Here is a 20,734-nt window from a genome sequence, read left to right as displayed (position 1 = left end):
TCCTATCCTCATTTTGATGCTGAGGACTCCCATGCTGTTTCCCTGGCCATAGCCTTGCCCATGGTCCCCAAACTCATGCCACCACTTAACATCTCCACATGATGTCTCCATTTAGATGTCTCAAATGTGACAACCCAAAACAGAAGTCTCTCCCACTTCCACACTGTCTCCTGCTGGTCTTCCCCAGTGCCCCAGTCACTCAAGTCAGAAGTCTGTGAGTCACCCTGGATTTCCCCTTCCCCTCATCCCTCTCCTCCAATCCATTTGTAAGTCCTTGGGAATCTCCCTCCGGAATGTCTCTGGAATCCATTCTTTTCTTCCCCTCCACTGCTAACTGCCCCTTGCCTGCAACAGTTCCTAGATGGTCCCTTGCCCCCATCTCACCCCCATGTACTGCAGTCCCCTTTCCACCCAGGAGCCACAGATATCTTCTTTAACTGTAAAGTGGGTTGCCTCTCCCCTGCCTTGCCATTATTCTAAGATCCAGACCAAAGTGGACCATGGCCACCTAGGCCCTTCCTTGTGACACCCTTCCCTTAGTTTGCCTAAAACACGCCTTATCAGTTTCCTGCGGCTGCCATAGGAAATGACACAAATTATTCTCTTGCAGTTGGATGCTACAAGTCCTAAGTAAGCTAGAAGAATCAAGGTAGGTAGGGCTACGCTCCCTCCAGAGTTCCAGGGCAGACCTGTTTCCTTGCCTTTTCCAGTTTCTAGATTCTGCGTTCCTTGGCTCACGGCCCCTTCTCTACCTACGACGCCTGTCGTGTCTTGCCTTAGTGGTTGCAGTGCCTTCTCCCATGTCAAATTCTCTTCTCCTTTGCCTCTCCCTTATAAAGACACCGCAAATGCATTTGCAACCCCACCCGTGTCAGCCACTATAATCTTCCCAGCTCAAGATCCTTAACTTAATCACATTTGCAAAGCCTCTTTTGCCATGAGGTAACATTCACAGGTCCCAGGGATTACAATCTGGATAGCTAGATAGCGTTGGGGTTCATTATTCAGCTGCCAGGCATACAAACTCTTTCCCACAGCAGGGTTTTTGTGCAGTTTGCTCCTGGTGACTGTGGTGCTCCTCCTTGGCCCCCCTCACCTGTTTGCATGGGCAGCCCCTTCTCATTCATGGGGTCACAGCTTACCCAGCACCTCCTCAGATAACCTGTCCCAGAACAACCCTCAACAGGCCAAAGACCTCAGTTTATGTATATTTCTGTTTACTTGTTTTCTGCCTGCCCCTCCCTCCACCTTTTCTTTCCTAAGTGCCTGGGGACAGGGACCACATCTGTTTCGTCCATCCACTGATTTTCCTAACTAACCGGTTAATCATTGCTGAATGAACTAAGAGGAATTCATAACCCAATGTGGCGCTATGCAAATGGGCAACTGCGTTTGCTCCTGGAGAAGGCAGATGCTTCTCCATCTTCCTCCCCATCTGATCTTCTGTCCCAGAAACAATGGTGTGTACAGAACACAACACCAACAACAAAGAGCCCACAGACACACACAGATGCCCAGGAGCCCAGGCAGAGGCCGCTGTACCAAGAGGCCCTAACACACAAAACCTTTCAAGGAAGTGCAATTTCACTTTGGTGAGCAGCCACCTGAGCCCTGGCTCATTAAATGCAGCTAAGAATTATTCCAATACAAGGCCTGCACCGGAGACCACTGGCAGCCAAGAGCTATACACAAATACCCTCCACTTTTCTCCTGTTAAAGACTTCTGGAGCCACTTGGAGAGATGGAGGGAGGCCTAGGGGCCTTTTCAAGTGAGCTGCAGCCTTTTAGGCTGAGCACCTGGAGGCTCCTGCACAGCCTTCCTACTGGGCTAGACTTTTCTAAGTGGAAGCCAAATGTGTTTTGATTGCTGGCTTATTCTGAAGAATTGCTTTTGCCTTAAGCAGTAAATTATCTGGTTGAACACATCATTTTCCCCCCTTCCAGCAGAAAATTGTGCTTTAAAATTCAACAAGTTTTAGGAATATTTAAAAATGTTTTGTCACAAGGAAAAGGGCTGTGGTGACTGAATAATTTATTCCTCTATGGTTATGTACAACAATAAGTTCATGGTCATGTTGTCTATAAAAGTATAAACTTAGGAGAGTAGAAAAAAGTAATTTATAAATACTAACCACTTTCACACATAATAATGTTTAAGATAATAACATCTGTACAGCACCTGACAATTTACAAGTGCTTCAACATGCATCGCTTTGAATAATCCAGAAAGACGTTTGCTTAGGAAGAAGAGCCTGATTTTGCCCTTGTAACTTAAAATCCATAACTGTATACCCTAAAGCACTCTGGCCCATATAAAATGGAACTGTCTCTCACGGATCTATTTCAGAAGTCTGTTGTCAGAGTTCAGTTCACAGGCAGCCACTAGAAGCCTAGTGGGGCCGTTTGAAATTCTGGCCCAGATTAATTTTAAAAAGCTGCATTTGGAGCTTTTAAAAGTGGGGCCATTTCCAAAGGCTTAACTGAAAAATAATTGATTTCACTGGAAATAAAAGTCCACATGTGAAACCAGCTGGAGTGTGGTCATATTTTGCTTGCAAATCCAGAATGTTTTGGGGAACAAATGGCTGTCATGTGTCCCCTTCCAACAATATCTAAAGCACTGCAAAAGAAAGCAGGCGAAGTTGCAGCTCTTGCCATCCTGGGTGCCAGGGTCGAAGGTGTGAAAGCAAAATATGAAAGCTGAGCTCACTGATATTCTGTATCTCAACCTCAAAGGAAATAGGGAACCTCAGGTGGGGAATGGCCCAGATAGACGGTCTATGAGTCAACCTGGTAGAAAGATGCTTCTTGAATACCTGTCTTCTTCATGAGAGGAATGGGAGGGGGTCTGCCTCATGAGGCCAGAGGATGAGCCGGAGGCCAGCCCCATACTATGGAGGAGGGGCATTCCCAGCATTGATTCTGGAGAAGCCAATGTGAAAAGTAGGTTTGGGAAAATTCTGTTCTGGAGGGCACTGATGCTCCTTCCTCCACCAGAATAAAGGTGACCTAGTGTGTTCCCAGAACACAAACTCAGCCCTGAGCAGAAGGGGGTTCAGACTGAACAGGCTGCTGTCAGATGTAATCCAGCTTCTGGGGCCCAAACCACCGGCTTGCTAACAAACAAAGGAACATCCGCCTGGAGACATCACAGCAAGAGTCGGCTGTCCCTGTGGCTGAGTCTCTCAATTTCCTCTCCAGAGAAAGTGTTTCCTCTGAGCCTAAAGGAGATCAAGCAAAAAGAGAGTTGAGTGAGGACAAAATTAGAGCAGTGCTTTCAAACGGAAGCTGCCACTTTTTAAAATCCATGCCTGGGCTGGGCTGACCCTCCGGCCCAGCTGCAGTGCTCCTAGGAGGGAACTCTGTGCTGTTTTTATCCTCTGTCAGCCAGGCCAGCTCATGAATCATTCTGCATGATGAACAAGGCTCCGTGACTCTGCAGGGGGAGAGTCCACATCCCTGAACCCAGCCGGTCACAGACTCCCCAAGGCTGCTGATTCTTTTTAAGGCAACAACAGAATCTGTGAAGAATGCAATGAGCCCTCCCAAGCTCCATTAACAGACAACAAATAACATCAGAACCCTTAAAATATCAACGTGATGCTGATTTGCTCCCCAGACACAGAATGTGACATTTCTTAGGACTGTGCCATGGTTTCAAACACATTAAAAGAACCTGCACTCTGCCCAGAACCTGATGACCTCACAGGCTGAAAGCAATGATATAATCCTACAGAAAGAAACATCTCTCCAACACGGGTCATGTTTCTGAAGTTTTTGTTTTTAACATTGTCATTTGATATTGGCATTTGCAGCTGCCTTGATATGCTGTTGAGAGAGGGACAAGGTCTGCATATTTAAAGCAGGGGTCACAAGTGTACTCAATGAGGATTTAAAGGGACTGGTCAAAGGCAGTAGGCTTTGTGGCTCTGCCATCAGACAGAGTGAGTCTGCCCCTTCCTCTCCTCTGGAGGGGTCCAGAGTCACCAGCTCTTTTGAGAAAGCCTGAAGTAATACATTTTTATAAGAAATCTCCTCCCAGTTCTGGGCGGTGCCTATGGCTCAAAGGAGTAGGGCACTAGCCCTATATACCAGAGGTGGCGGGTTCAAACCCAGCCCCGGCCAAAAAGAAAAAAACTGCAACAACAAAAAAAGAAATCTCCCAATTCTTAAATACTAGTATCTAGCCCAGTACCTGGAACATGTGCAGTAAGATTCACTCCAGCACGTTAGACTAGGGGAAAATCTTCTACTTATTATCTGGGTGAGAAATAGGTCTCTGGAAACAAGGGGGACAAATTTTTGAGGCTGTGACTCAACGCTTGCTTCAAACACATAAAGGACTACAGCTTTAATTATAACAACTTGGATACACTGTCCCATAGTCCTCATGCTATGTAACCTCCGCCCAGAACTGCAGAGGCTCTGATACAACATCCTTGACCAGGGAAGGCAAAGGCAGCGCCCAGGAGGGCAAGTGCTGGGCTCTTTCCCTTTTTTTTCCAATCTTCAGCCACATGCCCATTCTTACTCTATTGCTAAGAATAGAGAAGTTTATAAATAAATGGTGAAGATTTTACAATGAAAGCATTGTCCCTGCTTACAGATGTGAAGAGTTCTTTCCTGGGCACAGAACTAGAGCCATCACACAGAGAGACACTGGGTGTCAGAATCAAAAGGGATCTTCACAATTCTGACATTCCTATTTTCCCTCACTCCCTTTCACAGATAGAAAAACTGAGGCTCAGAGAGGTAAAATGTGCCTGCCCAGAACCTTACCAGACTTCCACAATGGTGTCATTCCTTGCAAGGGCCTGCAAAAGGGCTTCTGCCCCCAAGTAGGTGATGCAGTTGTTGGACAGCCTGGAAAAGAAATAAGGAATGTTGAGCTTCAAGGATTCTTGGTTATTCTCTTGAGATTGTCCAGTTAAGGAGGCTTCAGGAGACGCCTCTGAGGCCCATCAGTCTCCCAGACATGTTCTCCTACCTGAGATGCCCAGTGAGGTCATCAACAAAGGTGCAATGCCTTAAGTGAAATGCACCCTTTTTTTTCTCTTCCACGCACCAGATTTAGATAATCTAATTAAATAGCCCCTACCTGAGGTCAGGCACAATGGCTCACTTCTGTAATCCCAGCACTCAGGGAAGCCAAGGCAGGTGGATTGCTTGAGCTCAAGAGTTCAAGACCAGCCTAAGCAAGAGCAAGACCCCATCTCTACTAAAAATAGAAAAACTAGTAGGCATCTATAGTCCCAGCTCCTTGGGAGGCTGAGACAAGAGGATCTCTTGAGCCCAGGAATTTGAGGTTTCTGTGAGCTAGGCTGACGCTCTACCCAGAGTGACAGACTGAGGCTCTGCCTCACAAAAAAAAAAAAAAAATAGTCCCTTCCTTAGGAAGATGCTACCTTTCAGTACTAAACTTCCTGGGTTTAAATCCAACCTGCAACACTTCTTTCTTGATCCCAAGCAAATCAGTTTCAACTTCCCCATCAGTGAAACAGGCCCCAAAGAGCATCCGTCTCATGGAGTATGAGAATCAAATCCACAATGGCCGCTGAGCACGCTGGGGTTCACGTCTGCTGTCCATCATCTCCTGTGGCACAGGTCCCTGGCCACTGGGTCTGCCACCAGAGGAAGCCACAGTCCCTCCCCTACCCCTCCTGCCCCCAGGTCCTCTCCTGCTGGGAAGACCTGCCACTATCCTTATATCTAAAGCACTTGGCTCAGTAGCTCTGATATAAAATAACCAATGAATGTTTCCATCTGGGGAGCTTTGGGGGATGGGGACTCAGATTAGAAAAAGTATGAGGTGGCTTGAAATGGGGAGGGGACACGGGCAGGCCTGGGAGAGCGAGGGAAGAGCCATGTGTCCCCATGGTGCTCCTCTGCTCATTGCTGTGCCTTCTGGGTGATGTCCTCGTCCTGTCTTCCCCCTCCCTGCAATCTTAGCAACTTCTTACAAGTGGACCGTAAGGCATTGCTACCAATAATAACCAGTATTTGTTGAGTTTTTGCTAGGTGCTGGCTCATTACCTATATTCTATCACTAAATGCCCACGACCTTATGAGGAAGGTCCAATCATTGTCTCCATTTACACTGTAGGCAACTGAGGCATCAGTCCAAGGAGAAATGGCTGGTAACCGTGCACCAGGCTGTCTAGTCCCATGCCCTAGGCTCCTAACCAGCTCTTGGCAGAGACTAAGGCTAGAAAAGGAAAAATGCAGGCATCTCTCTCTCTCTTTCTCTTGATATATTAGAAGTTCAGTTTTTGTGGGAGATGATACAGTTTGGGATGCTGAATAGTAAGGTTGTTGAGACGGTGGCGTGAGACAACCCCAGTGCCACTGCCTGGCATCTGCTGGGGTCAAGTGGAGTAAGTCTATGACAATGAGGAACAATAAACTCACCACATCCATACCTGGTCCATAATGGGCCACCCCCCTCCCAACCATGCAAAGCTGGCATCCGACTTGGACAAATCCAGGCGTCCCCTGACCTCACAGCCCACTTCCACCCAAGCAATGAGTGGAAGTGTTTTCCCCAAACAGCTGGCGACGTCCCAGCCCCTACAAAGCAACACAAACAAGCATCCCCAGAGTGGATGGCATTCTGGCAGCAAAGCTTACATGCTCACAGAGACAGTCTGCCTCTAAAGGCACGTGTTTTCTTCAGGCCACATTTGTCAGGGGAAATACTGCCTTCCTCTAACAAAAGGAGCCATCCGATGGTTCCCTGAGGTCCCTATGAGATGGAACTTTGGCATCAGCCTCAGAGAGAACTGATACAGCACATGATGGACCCACACCCACTGGGTCCATCATGGCATGGGTCCCTGGCCACTGAGTCTCCACCAAGGAAGCCATGGTGCGCCATTCTCTCTGCCCCCTGCTTGCTGGGAAGCTCTGCCGCACTCTGCCTGAGCCCATTCTGCTGACACCAGGAGCAGGCTCGGCCATGCAGGGTGAGCTTGCAGCACACACAAGCACGACTCGATATATGGAGGATGGGTGTATTCTGAGCTGGCTGCTGGAATTTCCCTCCGTGATAACTGGCTCAAGAATCGCCTTTGACTGGTGACCTTCCCTTTCCCACCTCACTTCACTGCTCTCCTTTCCCACCTCTCTTCACTGCAGCTTTGCTGCCAGTGTTTCCCCAAGCAAGCAACTTGCACTAGAATCCTTCCTACCCAGACCAAGACAAGCTATTTTCTAGCAAGCCACGTCCTGTGAGATATTGCCCAACTCTCTGGTGCAGAGACATCCACCCAAGGTTGGCCAATATTGTCTTGGCTCCTGGTGGCAGGTTCCTTACTTCAGGACTCGCAGGCTTGAGTTTCTCTTCAGTGCTTCTGCCAGAGAACACACACCTTCATCTTGGAGATGGTTCTCCTCCAGGCTGGCAAGAACAAGAGAGAAAATCCAGTTGACATCATTTTGGGCAATGATGCCAATAAATGTTAACTCACAGGCCCTCCCATTTAGAAAACCCAACTTATGGAAAAAGTAAGAACAAACAGTAGCATGTGAGAGTTCTCAATCGCAGGGACATCTTTGCATGAGAATTCACAAGCTCCTCTGTGTCCCAGCTACCCAATGCCCATTTTCCCTTTCTTCTTCATTAATGGAAGCCTCAATTCATTTGGGACAGCCATGTGCTTGGTGAAAAATCTACCTTTTCCACTCTCCACTACGGTTGACTGGTGGGGCTTCCAAGACTACTTTTTATTTATTTATTTTTTTAATAACTTCAGAAGAAAGCAGAACTTTTTTTTTTTAAGACAGAGTCTCACGTTGTCACCCTTGATAGAATGTCATGACATCATAGCTCACAACAACCTCAAAATCTTGGGCTCAAACAATCCTCTTGCCTCAGGTTTTCATTTTTTTAGTGGAGACAGGGTTCTCACTCTTGCTCAGGCTGGTCTCAAACTCATGAGCTCAAGTGATCCACCTGCCTTGGCCTCCTACAGTGCTAGATTACAGGTGTGAGCCACCACGCCTGGCCCAAGACTACTTTTGAAAGGACAGAAACCCTGGCCAGTGCCTTTCACCCTTCCTGGGTATACAGCCTGAATCCTAGAATACATAAGTACTGCTGCAGGTGGGACAACCATCTTGGAAGCCCAAAGCCATGAAGATGAAGACACAGTCTAAGGATGGTGGGGCAGAAAGAGAAAGAGACAGCTGAGGCACGGATGGCCTCTTGTAGCCACCATTCCAGGCCTACACTGCCCCCTCCAGACTGGCTATATAAGAAAAAATAAACCCCTTCCCGGCTTAAGCCTCTATAGACAGAAGTTTGCTGTCATCTGCAGCCTAATGTAGTGTTCAATTAAACTAAATTTGGACTAAGGCTGCCTCTACACCATTAGTTTCTACGCGGCAAACTGAAATCTAGCTTACTATGTAAGCAAACTGCAAGCTAATGTAGGAATATAGTCTTATAACAAATAGCTGAGCCTCAGGCAATCACAGTGCTGAGCTTCATCCAATCATAGACAGTCAAGTGATCAGACTGTCCATTTAAGGCAAATGCCTCATCACATCATGCCCAGATAAGGCAAATGCCTAGTTGTAGTCAATCAAGCTGTTTCTGTAGTCACTTCCTTTTTCTGTCAATAAATACTGCCTGCCCGTGTTGCTGGGTGGAGGTCTCTGAACCTCTGCTGGTTCAGAGTGCTGTCCGGTTCATGAATCAGTCTCTGCTCAAATGAACTCTGCTAAATTTCAGTTGTCCAAAGTTTATCTTGTAACAGTAGTCATATCTAATGCCCTCACAATGAAGTGCTTCTATTAAATTCCAAGTGGCAAAATCCAATCAGGATGTAATCAATAATGCTTTAGTAGAGCTGTGAACCCTGCCAACAGCCAAGGTCCACCCACAATATCTGTTTGTGGCAATGCCAGTACATTTCAGTGCCTTTTTCCTTCCTGGAAATATCGAACATTCACTGATTTATCTTCCTGATAGAATCTGGAACTGCCCTGACATGTCAGACAATTATTCCGGTGGCATCTAAACAATGGAAAACTTGGGATATGCTTCAGGTCAATGGTATAAGTACAATACATTGTTCATCTTTCAATCACCCCAAACTCCTTTCCACCTTCCAAAGAGATCCCTAACCCTAATACCCAGTGTTCTTAGAAACTCAAATTTGCTTTGAAATAACAAAAGTATATTGGTCATAGTATTCATGTACTAGTAGAAGTTGTTGTTGTAGCAGCGGAAGCAGCAGTAATGGCAGCATCACAGTGACCCTGCCACTGTGACAATTTAACATGTATGGAAGCACTTACACATACACCAGGTGCTGGATTATGCTCTTTATAGCTATCACTTTATTTAATTCTTACAAAAATCTTTTATAGTTGGAAACATTCTTTCTTATGTATGTATGGATGGATGTATGCATGTATTTTTTGAGACACAGTCTCACTTTATTTCCCAGGTGAGAGTGACATGGCATCAGCCTAGTTCACAGAAACCTCAGATTCCTTAGTTTAAGCAAACCTCCTGCCTCAGCCTCCCAAGTAACTTGGACTACAGGCACCTGCCACAATGCCCATCTAATCTTTCTCTTTTTAGTAGAGACAGTTACCTCACTCTTACTCAGGTTGATCTCAAACTCCTGAGCTCAAAGGATCCTCCCACCACGGCTTCCCAGAGTGCTGGAATTACAGGCGTGAGCCACCATGCCCTTCATTTTATAGGTGTGACCTGAGATTCAGAGATTGTTATTTAACCGGCCTTAGATCACAGCCTGCTTGATTCCAAAGTCTGTACTCTTTTCCAGGGGTCCTCAAACTGCGGCAATGTGATTGTATTTGTTCCCGTTTTGTTTTTTTACTTCAAAATAAGATATGTGCAGTGTGCATAGGAATTTGTTCATAGTTGTTTTTTTTTTTTTAACTATTGTCCAGCCCTCCAATGGTCTGAGGGACAGTGAATTGGCCCCCTGTTTAAAAAGTTTGAGGACACCCGGAGACCATTATGCCATGAGGAGGCAATAAACAAACCAGTGAGCTAATACATTTAATTAAATAAAAAGAAATAGCAGCTATGCACCACACTCTATAAGCTTCATACCACTCATACTTATAAAGACAAACACAATCAATCCCTCAGTCATCCACATAACTGCTCCTGTGGATGAGGCCAGGGAAACAATTGTCACCTGCCTCCCCAAAACAAGGAATCCCCCAAACCTACCAGAGTTCTTCCAGTGTGGTGTTCTTCTCCAGCATCAGTGCTAAGGCCTGGGCACCCACACTGCCAATGTTGTTTCCTACCAGGCTGGACGATACAGTCATGAGATGAAGACATGTCAGGGCAGGGAAGGACCCCAGAGATGAGTAAATACGAATAGCAAAACACACAGCACTCTCCTACTTTGCACCATTGCAGAGACCACTAGTTGACCACAGTGCTCGTTCTTACTATTTTTGTTTTGTTTTATTTTGTGGTTTTTGGCCAGGGCTGGGTTTGAACCCACCACCTCCAGCATATGGGACTGGCGCCCTACCCCTTTGAGCCACAGGCGCCGCTCCCTTAGTATTTTTTTAAGCCATCACAATTTTTGTTTTTTTTGAGACAGAATCTTGCCCTGTCACCTGGGCTAAAGGGCAGTGGCATCATCATAGCTCACTGCACCCTCAAGGCAATCCTCTCACCTTCAGCCTCTGGAGTAGCCTGAACCACTGGCTTGAGGTGTGCCCTACCATGCTGGATAATTTTGTTTGTTTATTTGTTTAAAGATAGTATCTTGCCATGTTGCCCAGAATGGTCTTAAATTCCTGTCCTCAGGCAATCTTCCCATGTCAGCCTCCCAAAATGCTAAGATTACAGGCCTGAGCCACTGTGTCTGACCCAGACATCACTAATTGATTGCAGTGTTCTTTAAGCCCAGGGGCACCTTCGAATCCTTCTCAACATGGTCCACTAGGCAGCCTCTATCAACAGACTGAAGTTGGTCTTTAAGACAAAAGGAGCCTGATCCAGCCCAAGGTCTTCAATTTACAGATAGATAATAAAGACCCTGAAAAGGCAAGGGACATCTCCAAAGTCATCCAGAAAGACAGACTCGTGTCCTGATCCCAAATCCAGTGTTCTCTCCTCCTTACTTCCTTCACTCCCTAACAAAAGGAGGAAGACATGAAGTTCAAAGACCTTTAAAACTGACTCAAGCTACTCCCTCTCATGTGGTTTCACCATGACAACTGTTCGATCTACTCTGAAGCTTACTTACCTGAGCCACTTCAAGCTCTGGTGATCACCTAAGGCTTCAGCCAGCGCCCGGGCACCCTCGTCACCCACTCTGTTGCCCCACAACCTGAAAAGGCCAAGAGAGTGAACAGACGGTATTAGTGAGGACCAGGCATGTGGCCCGGATATGTGCCAACACATCTGTAGCCCCAGCCAGAGGCACAGGACCACCAATTCCAGAGAGGTCTCCCTGGAGCACCTAAAGAGTGGTGGGTTGGCCAAACTGCACACAGAGTTTTCAGCAGCTTTAAATTACATACTTAAAGAATAATAGGAGCCCACCTAACCCATACCCTCAGGAAGGGGATGTCACACAGTTGTAACATTCCCCTGGCTTGTAGCTCAGACCTGCTCCCTGGGAACTGCCGTCTACAGTACTTAGTTACCCTCGGGTGCCCACTCAGGGTAAGTCTCTTACTTCCTCCACAAGCCGGCCCTTTATCTCTTGCTGCTGCTTCTTTTCTTTTCCTCTTTTTTTTTTTAAGACAAGAGTCTAACTCTGATGCCCTTGCTAGAGTGCTGTGGCATCATAGGTCACAGCAACCTCAAACTTTGCCTCAAATGCTCTTCCTGCCTCAGCCTCCTGACTAGCTGGGACAACAGGTGCCTGCCACCACACCACCACACCTGGCTAGTTTTTCTATTTTTAGTAGAGATAGGGCCTCACTCTTGCTGGTCTCTAACTCCTGAGCTCAAGCGATCCACCCACCCTGGCCTCCCAGAGTGCTAGGATCACAGGCAGGAGGCACGGCGCCCAGCTCTTTCTTCTTGTTAATACCCTCAATACCGGGCGGCGCATGTGGCTCAACGGGTAGGGCGCCGGTCCCATATGCCGGAGGTGGTGGGTTCAAGCCCAGCCCCGGCCAAAAATAAAAAAAAAAAAAAAAAAAAAGGAAGGAATACCCTCAATACCTTCATGGCATTAAACTCTTCTACCTTCTGAGTCATCCTCCTCTGAACCACTGAAATTTGGAAACAGCCCTTTTTAAAAGGCAGAGCGCAGCTCACACCTTTTGACATGCTACTGTATGTATTGGAACTTACCCTGGACAGGCATATGCCCAAGTGAGCAAAGACAGCTGAACCGGGAGGTTCGTTGCATTTTCATTCATTAGGTAAATTTTTACTGAGTTCTGGCTGTATGTCAATACCTCTCTGTGCTCTGGGGGTGGGATATTGTAGCAAAAACCCTGAAAACTACTTAAGCATGTATCTACAGGGGATCATTTAATACAGGGGTTCTCAACCTGTGGGTCGTGATCCCTTTGGGGGTTAACAACCCTGTCCCCTTTCACAGGGGTCTCCTAAGAACATCGGAAAACACAAATTTCCGATGGTCTTAGGAACCGAGACACCACTCCTCACGTGTAGGGGTCACCACAACATGAGGAACTGTATTAAAGGGTCACAGCATTAGGAAGATTGAGAACCACTGATTTAATAGATTGTGGATAGTCATCCAGTAGAATACTATGTGGTTCTCCTTTTAAAAATGAGGTCATGATGACCTGAAAAAATTCCTATAAAATATTATGAAGCAAAACTAAATCAATAGATAACGCAAGTTATAGAACAGTTTGTATCATATGACAGTGTTTGGGTTTAGTACAATGCCTGGCCCAGAGAGGTACCCTAATAAATATCTGTTGGAAGAAAAGTAAATGCCCCAGATGTGACCTCAGGCAGAACAGAGCTGTGGCCTCCTTGTTCTAGACTCTGCTGCTAGCTAACACCACGGGCAAAAGGTGCTGTTTCCAGAGCAACACAGTCCCATTTCTGCCCTGAGCCTGTGGGCAACTTGCTCGCTTATGAAGTGGGTTGTAACCCCTGGGTCCCAAGGCTATTGTCTCTTCCTACAGTCTCAAGTTCTAAAATCCCCAGGTCTTGTGGAATGGACCCCAGTTCACATCAGGGTGTGACAGGCCAGGAAAATAGCTTCTGGGGATAGCACAAGTGCAACCTGGATGGCAGTCACTCTCCACAGCAGAGGCAGCTCCACCCTTGGGCCCTGCAATCTGGGGGACTCCCCTCCCTGGCAGGCCTCACTGTGGCCCACAGGGAGCAAGAGTTCTGAGGGGCCCAGGACAGCCCCCTGCCGTCCACAGCCATTCTCATCCTTCCCCATTTCCCTGTCTTTCTTAGGTCAGTGGTTCTCACCCCCATCCCCCACTAGCTGCACATGCCCTGGGGACCTTTTCAAAATCACTGATATCAGCGCCTGCACCTAGATACTTTCACTTCATCAGTCTGGAGTGGAGCCCAGCAGTGGCATCCTGTAGAGCTCCCAACTAGTTTCACTGTGTACCCAAAGGCACAGCCCTGAGCACCCCAGGAGCAGAGGCTTCCTGTCACCAGCTTGTGGGGACTGCCCTCCCCCCACCCTGCCATCCTGGACTTCCTGTTTATCAGGCGAAGAAGCAAATGTGGCGGCAGCCATGGGTTGACCACTTTCTCCCTGGCTGTCCCTTCTCACCGTCGCCTAGGCTGCCTCCGACACCTGCCAGCTGAAGAGTTTCACCAGTCCCTAAATCCTCAGAAGTCTCCGACCCCTCCACGTAGGTCCCTCTTCCCTGGAGTCCAACCTACCCCAGGAACTGCAGGGAGGCGTTGCCCAGGAGCCCCTCGGCCAGCATTTGGGCCCCCGCAGCAGTGATGTGGTTATTCCCCAGCCTGAAAGAGAAGACAGAGAAGTAGAGAGAGCACAGCTGAGGCCAGAGACAAGACCCATCAGTGAGCTGGGCCGGAGACACAGAAAGCTTTGAGGTCCTCTGCTGCAGGCAGCAGCACAGGGTGCCTGTTTCTGCTGGGGGAAGCTTATCCAATGGCTCCCACATTTTTTTACCAGCAAAAAGAAAGGGGTTGGGGGGGGAGCTGCTTTGCAAAGCAATATGACAGGTCTGGGCAGGAGCCACAATAGGCAGCTGTTCTGGGAGGTGGATTCCCCAGGGAAGTAAAAGTGACTCAGTGACTCATTGTCACACCTTTCCCCAGTCTCAGGCACCTTTGGTCTAGACCCCACTGTGACCTCTGGTGCAACCTTCTCAGACTTCTCAGCTCCCTAGGAGAGAGAAGGAGTTCCTGCTGAGCCTTCTGGGAAGTGGGGAAGGAGGCAGGGAGAAGCCTGGGGCTGGGGAAACCCCCAGCAAGGAAGACTCCAGCTACACCCAAACCCAGACAGTTTCAGAGAAGTCCCCAGAATTCTCACCCACAATCCCTGGAATAATAATACTCTTGCTTTAATCTTTTCAAAGCACTTTTAAGCTACCTGGTTCACAGCAAGCCTACAGGGCAGGTGTGTGCCTCTCAATCTCCAACCTCCGGGCCCTGGGCCTAACTAAAGGCCCAGCTGCCATGCTCTGAAATCGAACATCGTGGTGTCTGCACAAAGGCTTACTGAGACAGGAGACTCCTCTGCTAGCTGAATTTGGCACAAGAACTCTCCAGCAGACTTGCTGAAATCTCTTAGGACTGCACTGACATCCAAGGGCTTCCTCCCAACCTTCCATCCTTCCCTCAATCAGATATCCTGGCCACCACAGCTACCTTCCACACTTCCTCTCACAGGAATTTTCCCCAATAAATTTGCTGCACATTTAATCCCTTCTAAGAGGTCTAGACTAAGAATAAATAGCTGAGTGCTTACTTGATTTACCCACCATCTTTCTGCCACTGAACTTATAATTTAAAGCCCTTACTAGACTGTGTCAGCTCTTTACGTATATGAACTCACTTAATTGTCAACCCACGAGGCAGTGCTACAGCATGAATGTTTGTCCCTTATAAAATTTCATATTGGAATTTGATCCCCAGTGTTGGAGAGGAAACCTAATAAAGGAGGTTTGGGTCCTGGGGGCAGACCCCTCCTGGATGTCTTGGTGGCCTCCCTGTGGTAATAGTAAGTTCTATTAGTTCCTATTAGAGCTGACTGCTAAACAGAGCCTGGCACCTGCCCCTTCTTCCTCTCACTATGTGGTCTCCGCACACACCAGCCCCTCCACCTTCTGCCATGAGTAGAAGCAGCCCGAGGCCCTCCCCAGATCCCCAAGCATGAATTTTCCCAGGCAGAATTTTGAGCCAAATAAACCTTTTTTCTTTATAATAATTATAAATTTCTTTATAAAGCCTCAGATATCCCTTTTTAGTAACACTAGGTGGCCTAAGACAGGTTGCTATCATTTTTATTTTTTTCTTGATTTTTTTTTTTTTATTGTTGGGGATTCATTGAGGGTACAAGAAACCAGGTTACACTGATTGCAGCTATAATTATTACCCCATTTTACGGGAGAACAGGAGACACAAATGGCAGCTCTCATCCCCAACCCAGCCCATCAGGTAGAAGAAATGGATAGAAGCAATACTCTGCCTTCTCTCCTTATACTGCCTCGCAAATCACCAGAGGCAAGAACATCCACCAGGCAGAGAAGCCACGCCAACCCAAGAACCAGCTTGGAGGGACGATTTAAAAGTGTCAGATAGCAGAGAGACTCAAGCTAAGGCTGGGAGGCTCTGAAGCAGCAGAAACACAGACTTCCCAGATGGGAGTGCAAAGCCCACATGCTTCAAGTGGAGAAAGGACCTTCTGGGAGTCCAGAGCTTCAGCGACTGGCTGCCATGGCTGGGGTGGCAGTGACTGTTTATGCCCCTCCACCCAGGGGCTCAACAAACTTTGGAAAACTTGGTAGCCCCCGAGAGCATGTGACACAGAAGGTCTGCAAGGGTCTTAGACACAGAAGGGTCTGTAAATTTGTTTCTGCCCTGAGGGACAAAGGTCAAAAGGCAGGAAGCCCTCAGCAGAGCCCTTCCAGCATTTGTAAGGGGGCCTGTGTCATGGCATTACAGAAATCCTGCTCAGTATGGAACACCGCCCTTGTATTGACTCAGGAGGTCACCAGCCTAGTGTGGGCAGTGGCAGGGCCAGGGCCAGGACCAGGACCAGACCAGACTGACTCAACAGTAGGGAAAAAAACGGTCTCCAGGAAACAGGGAAACCCCAGGCTCACCTCAAGGCCAAGAAGTTCCTCTTGCATGCAAGAAGTTTGGCCATGGAGTGTGCACAGCCATCGGTCAGTTTGTTGTTGAACAGACTGTTAAGTTCCAGCAAGGAGGAGACATAGAGACAGAACACATTGGGTAGTGAGCACTCAACCACGGGGCTGCCCGCTACCACTGCACAGGAGTCACCTGCTTCTCCTGCGAACACTCCCACCCCAGCCCATCATCCACTCACCGCTGCCCCGCCCTGCAGGGAGGTGGGGGGCCACGGGACCCAGTGTCCACAGCCCCAGCCGACTTACGCTAACTTCTGCAGTTGCTCACAGTGAAGAGCGTGTTCAACGAGTGTGCAGATGCCTCGGTCTGAGATGTTGTTATCCCGCAAACTAAAAAAGGCAAAATAAATGCATTTGAAAATGGAGCTGATAAGACAGGAAAGCGTATACAGAATTCAAAAAGAGACTTGCATTCATCTCCAACATGCTAGCACGTGTGCTTCTGAAAATTGTCACAAGAATACAGCATCTAGAAAAGTGAAGCCTCCCTCATCCCTGGCCAGGGAGGTGATGTGGTGCATTTTGGTGGGGACAGCCCAAGAAGTGGGGACCCAGAACACCTGTTGAAGAACATTAGGAAGTTACAGATGTAATTTGAGGCACTGTTCCTACCTCTGTAAAAGGAAAATGATCACGGCAGCCTCACTGAGGGGTCCATGGTGGAAAGGAGCTGATATATAGTAAAAATGCAGCTGGAACAGATAGGCCACCCCTGGGGGCAACGGTGGTTATCAGCATCTAGGCCAGCAGGTGGTAGACCAGGTGGATAAGAGTGGCCAAAACTTTGGAGACTGGCCTGTGCTCAGTGAGGGCCCGCTAACCAGTCCTTAACCCCAAAGACACAACTCCTCCTGGCCAGACCCCACCTGACAAGCCCCCTCTGACACTCCTCTTGGCTTAACATTCCCAAACCTCACCTGATCACAAGATAATCTGAAAGTTTCCCTAAAATTCAGATTTTTAGACCCCTGCCCTGGAGCTGGCAATCTCATCTGTGTGGGGTTGGGACTGGGGATCTGTATATTTTATTTTATTATTATTTTTTTTTTTTTTTGTAGAGACAGAGTTTCACTTTATGGCCCTTGGTAGAGTGCCATGGCCTCACACAGCTCACAGCAACCTCCAACTCCTGGGCTTAAGCGATTCTCTTGCCTCAGCCTCCAGAGTAGTGGGACTACAGGCGCCCGCCACAACGCCCGGCTATTCTTTGGTTGCAGTTCAGCCAGGGCTGGGTTTGAACCTGCCACCCTCGGTATATGGGGCCGGCGCCCTACCGACTGAGCCACAGGCACCGCCCAGATCTGTATATTTTAACAACTGAGAACACCCTTCTCTATCTCTCTATCTTCAGGCAAACTTGAGAGGCCCTGGGCTCAGTGATGGACAGCTCAGGCTCTGGAGTCCCTTGGGGGAAGTTCTGATCCTGATGAGCCTCTTACTAGCTCTTTGCTGGCCCTTCACCTACAAAAAGGGAAGAAGAGCATCACCAACCTCACCAGGCTATGCACGTAAAGCCCTGCGAGCACCTGTCACATAGTTGCTAGCACATATGGAGCATTTTATGTGCCCAGCACTGCCCTAAGCACTTCTCGGTAATAACATTATTTCATTCTCACTACAAATCCATGAAGCGGGTACCACTATTGTGTTCACAAGAAAGAAAGAAGCTGAGGCACACACCAAGCAAAGGGCCTCTGCCAAGTTTGCACAGCACATACAGAATTGTTTTTAATTTCAATGTATTAAGGGCATATAGATGTTTTGATACACAGTGTGAATCAGGACTATAAATGTGCCCACCACCTGAATAGTGTTCACTGCACCCGTCCCGCATCTTCCTTTCCTCCCACTCACTCCCCTGCTTGATTTCCAATGACTTTTACTTTCCTTTGTGTACTTGACCAGTGGTTATTTCCAATTTATTAGAAAGTGCATGTGGTGTTAGTTTTTCCATTCTTGAGATACTTTGCTTAGGATAGTGATCTCCAGTTCTTTCCAAATTATGCAAAAGGCATTAATTTAACCCTTGTAAAAGGCATCATTCTGTTAATCCACTCGTGAACTTGTGGGCACTTGGGTTGATACCACATGTTTGCCATGGCAAATCATGCTGCAATAAATATTCAAATGCAGGTGTCTTTTTGATATACTGACTTCTTTTCCTTTGGGCAGATACACAGTAGTGAGATTGCTGGATTGAAGGGTCTATTTTTAGATCTTTGAGGAATCTCCATACTGTTTTCCATTGATGTTACACCAATTTGCAGTCCCACCAACCACGTTAAAGCCTCTCTTCCTCCAGGCATCTGCACCATCATCTATTGTTTTTGAATATTTGAATAAAAGCCATTCTAACAGGAGTACGGGGATATCATCGTGGTTTTAATTTTGCATTTCTCTAATGATTAGTGATGTTGAGCATTTTTTCATATGTTTTTTGGCCATTTGTTTATCTTCTTTCCGAAAACGTCTGTTCATGACTTTTGCCTACTTTTAACAGGGTTGTTAATTTTTTTTCCTGCTGATTTGTTTTAGTTCTTTGTAGATTCCTGTTATTAGCCCTTTATCAGATTTGTAGTTTACAAATATTTCCTCTCATTCTGTAGGTTGTCTGCTCTGTTGATTATTTCCTTTACTGTGCAGAAGGTTTTCAATTTAATCAAGTCTCATTTACTCATTATTGTCGCTGCTGTAATTGCCATTACAGTCCCAGTCATAAATTCTCTCCTTAGACCAGTGTCTAGAAGAGTTTTTCCTACATTTTCTTCTAGAATTCTGTGGTTTCATGTCTTAACATTTTTGTGAGTGGTGAGAGATAGATTGTTTCATCCTTGTTGCACGTGGCTGTCCAATTTTCTCAGCACTATGTACTGAATGGGGCTTCTTTTCCCCAGTGTGTGATGTTGTCTGCTTTGTCAAAGATCCGTGGCTGTAAGTCAGTGGATCCTAATGCCACGGCTCTTTAATACAGTTCCTGTGGGTCGCGACCCACAGGTTGGTTTTGCATCTATGTTCCCTATCCTGTTCCATTGGTCTATGTCTCTATTTTTGTACAAATTCCATGCTCTTTTGATTACTGTAGTCTGGTAGTATTCTGTCAAGTCTAGAAATGTGATGCCTCCAGCTTTGTTTTTTTTGCTTAAGATTGCTTTTGCTATTTGGGCTCTTTTCTGGTTCCAAACGAAATACAGAATTATGTTCTCTAGATCTGTGAAATATGCTATTGGTATTTTGATGAGTATTGCATTGAATCTGTAAATTATTTTGGGTATGATGGACATTTTAACAACGTTGATTCCACTAATCCATGAGCATGGATTAGTTTGCCCATTTGTTTACGTCATCCACAATTTCTTCCCTTGTAGAGATCTTTCACCTCCTTGGTATTTTGCTTCCTTTACAGCTATGGTGAATGGCATTGAGTCTTTGATCTGGCTCTCAGTTTGCATTCCTAGTATATAGAAATGCTACTGATGTGTGCTGCTTACAGGATTAGAACGTAGGCAGTCTGGCTCCAAAACCTATTCTCAACCATGATATTATATGCTTTCTCCCTGTGGCCTTTTTCTGGCACCCCAGAACAGTGATTTTTCAGATTAAAGGTTGAATGACCAGTTAGTGGGTCATGAAACCAATTTTGAAGGTCCTGAGTAGCATTTTTAAAACTGAAATAGAACAGAACAGAAGAAGAGAGCAGAGGGTTTCAGAGTTTAACACGGGAAGTCACTCTGTGAAGGTTTTATTTCAAGTTTACGTGCTGGTATGTCTTTTCTCTCCCTCCCTCCCTTTCTCCCTCCTTCTCTTAATGTAACTCACAGTCAGAAAACTTTGAAAGCCATCGCCCTAAGAGTCAGAGAGAGCCAGGATCTGAAGAAACCTATACAGGGGCACTTTGTATATGGGGTTTCCTAGAGGCTGAGGATTTTGGTTGGCATGGAAACACTCAAGTGGGAGAGATACAGCTTGGCGCTGTGGGAGGGGAGCCTGTCCCTTCCCCCTGCCCCTCCTCCATCTTTCCCTCCCTCTCTCTCACACACACACACACACACACACACAGAGGAAATGCCCGTTCAGTATCTTCTTTAGGGTACGCAGGGTAAAGAGCAGCAGAACTTGCGCAAGGACTTTAATGGTAATGTAAAATCAAACTAATTACTGCAGCCCAGCAGTTCGCACTGTGTAAGCCCACTCACGTCAGAATCACCAGGGATGTTTGTTAAAAATACAGATTCCTGGGCCCCCTGTCCCAAACCTACTGAATGAGGATCACGAGAGCTGGCCCAGGCATCTGCATTCCAAGAAGCGCCTTTACACACTGTAGTGTGGAGCAGTGTGTGCACCCCAAGAGCTAGGATCAGAGATAGTCAACCATTCCCGCAGTCCTTTTGCACAGGCTGAGGGTTATACAGGCTGGGGGGTC

General features: G+C 47.1%; 1 protein-coding gene across 2 annotated transcripts in view; it reads right to left on the bottom strand.

Moving 5' to 3' along the window:
- Positions 1-1,079: 1,079 nt before the first annotated feature.
- NOD2 (nucleotide binding oligomerization domain containing 2) overlaps positions 1,080-20,734 on the bottom strand; it is a 39,066-nt gene continuing 19,411 nt past the window's right edge. For both annotated transcript variants that reach the window (XM_053582164.1, XM_053582163.1), the window contains exons 5-12: positions 16,561-16,644; positions 16,267-16,350; positions 13,853-13,936; positions 11,250-11,333; positions 10,214-10,297; positions 7,313-7,396; positions 4,780-4,863; positions 1,080-3,221 (exon numbers count right to left, since the gene is read on the bottom strand). In XM_053582164.1, coding sequence (XP_053438139.1) covers positions 3,149-3,221; positions 4,780-4,863; positions 7,313-7,396; positions 10,214-10,297; positions 11,250-11,333; positions 13,853-13,936; positions 16,267-16,350; positions 16,561-16,644 — 661 coding nt within the window. In that variant the 3' untranslated portion in view covers positions 1,080-3,148. The remainder of the gene's footprint in view (positions 3,222-4,779; positions 4,864-7,312; positions 7,397-10,213; positions 10,298-11,249; positions 11,334-13,852; positions 13,937-16,266; positions 16,351-16,560; positions 16,645-20,734) is intronic.

The sequence above is a fragment of the Nycticebus coucang genome, chromosome 2, assembly GCF_027406575.1.
Source record: "Nycticebus coucang isolate mNycCou1 chromosome 2, mNycCou1.pri, whole genome shotgun sequence".
NCBI lineage: Eukaryota > Metazoa > Chordata > Mammalia > Primates > Lorisidae > Nycticebus > Nycticebus coucang.
The sequence above is the reverse complement of the archived record's forward strand: the minus strand, read 5'-3'. Positions and strand labels throughout refer to the sequence as shown.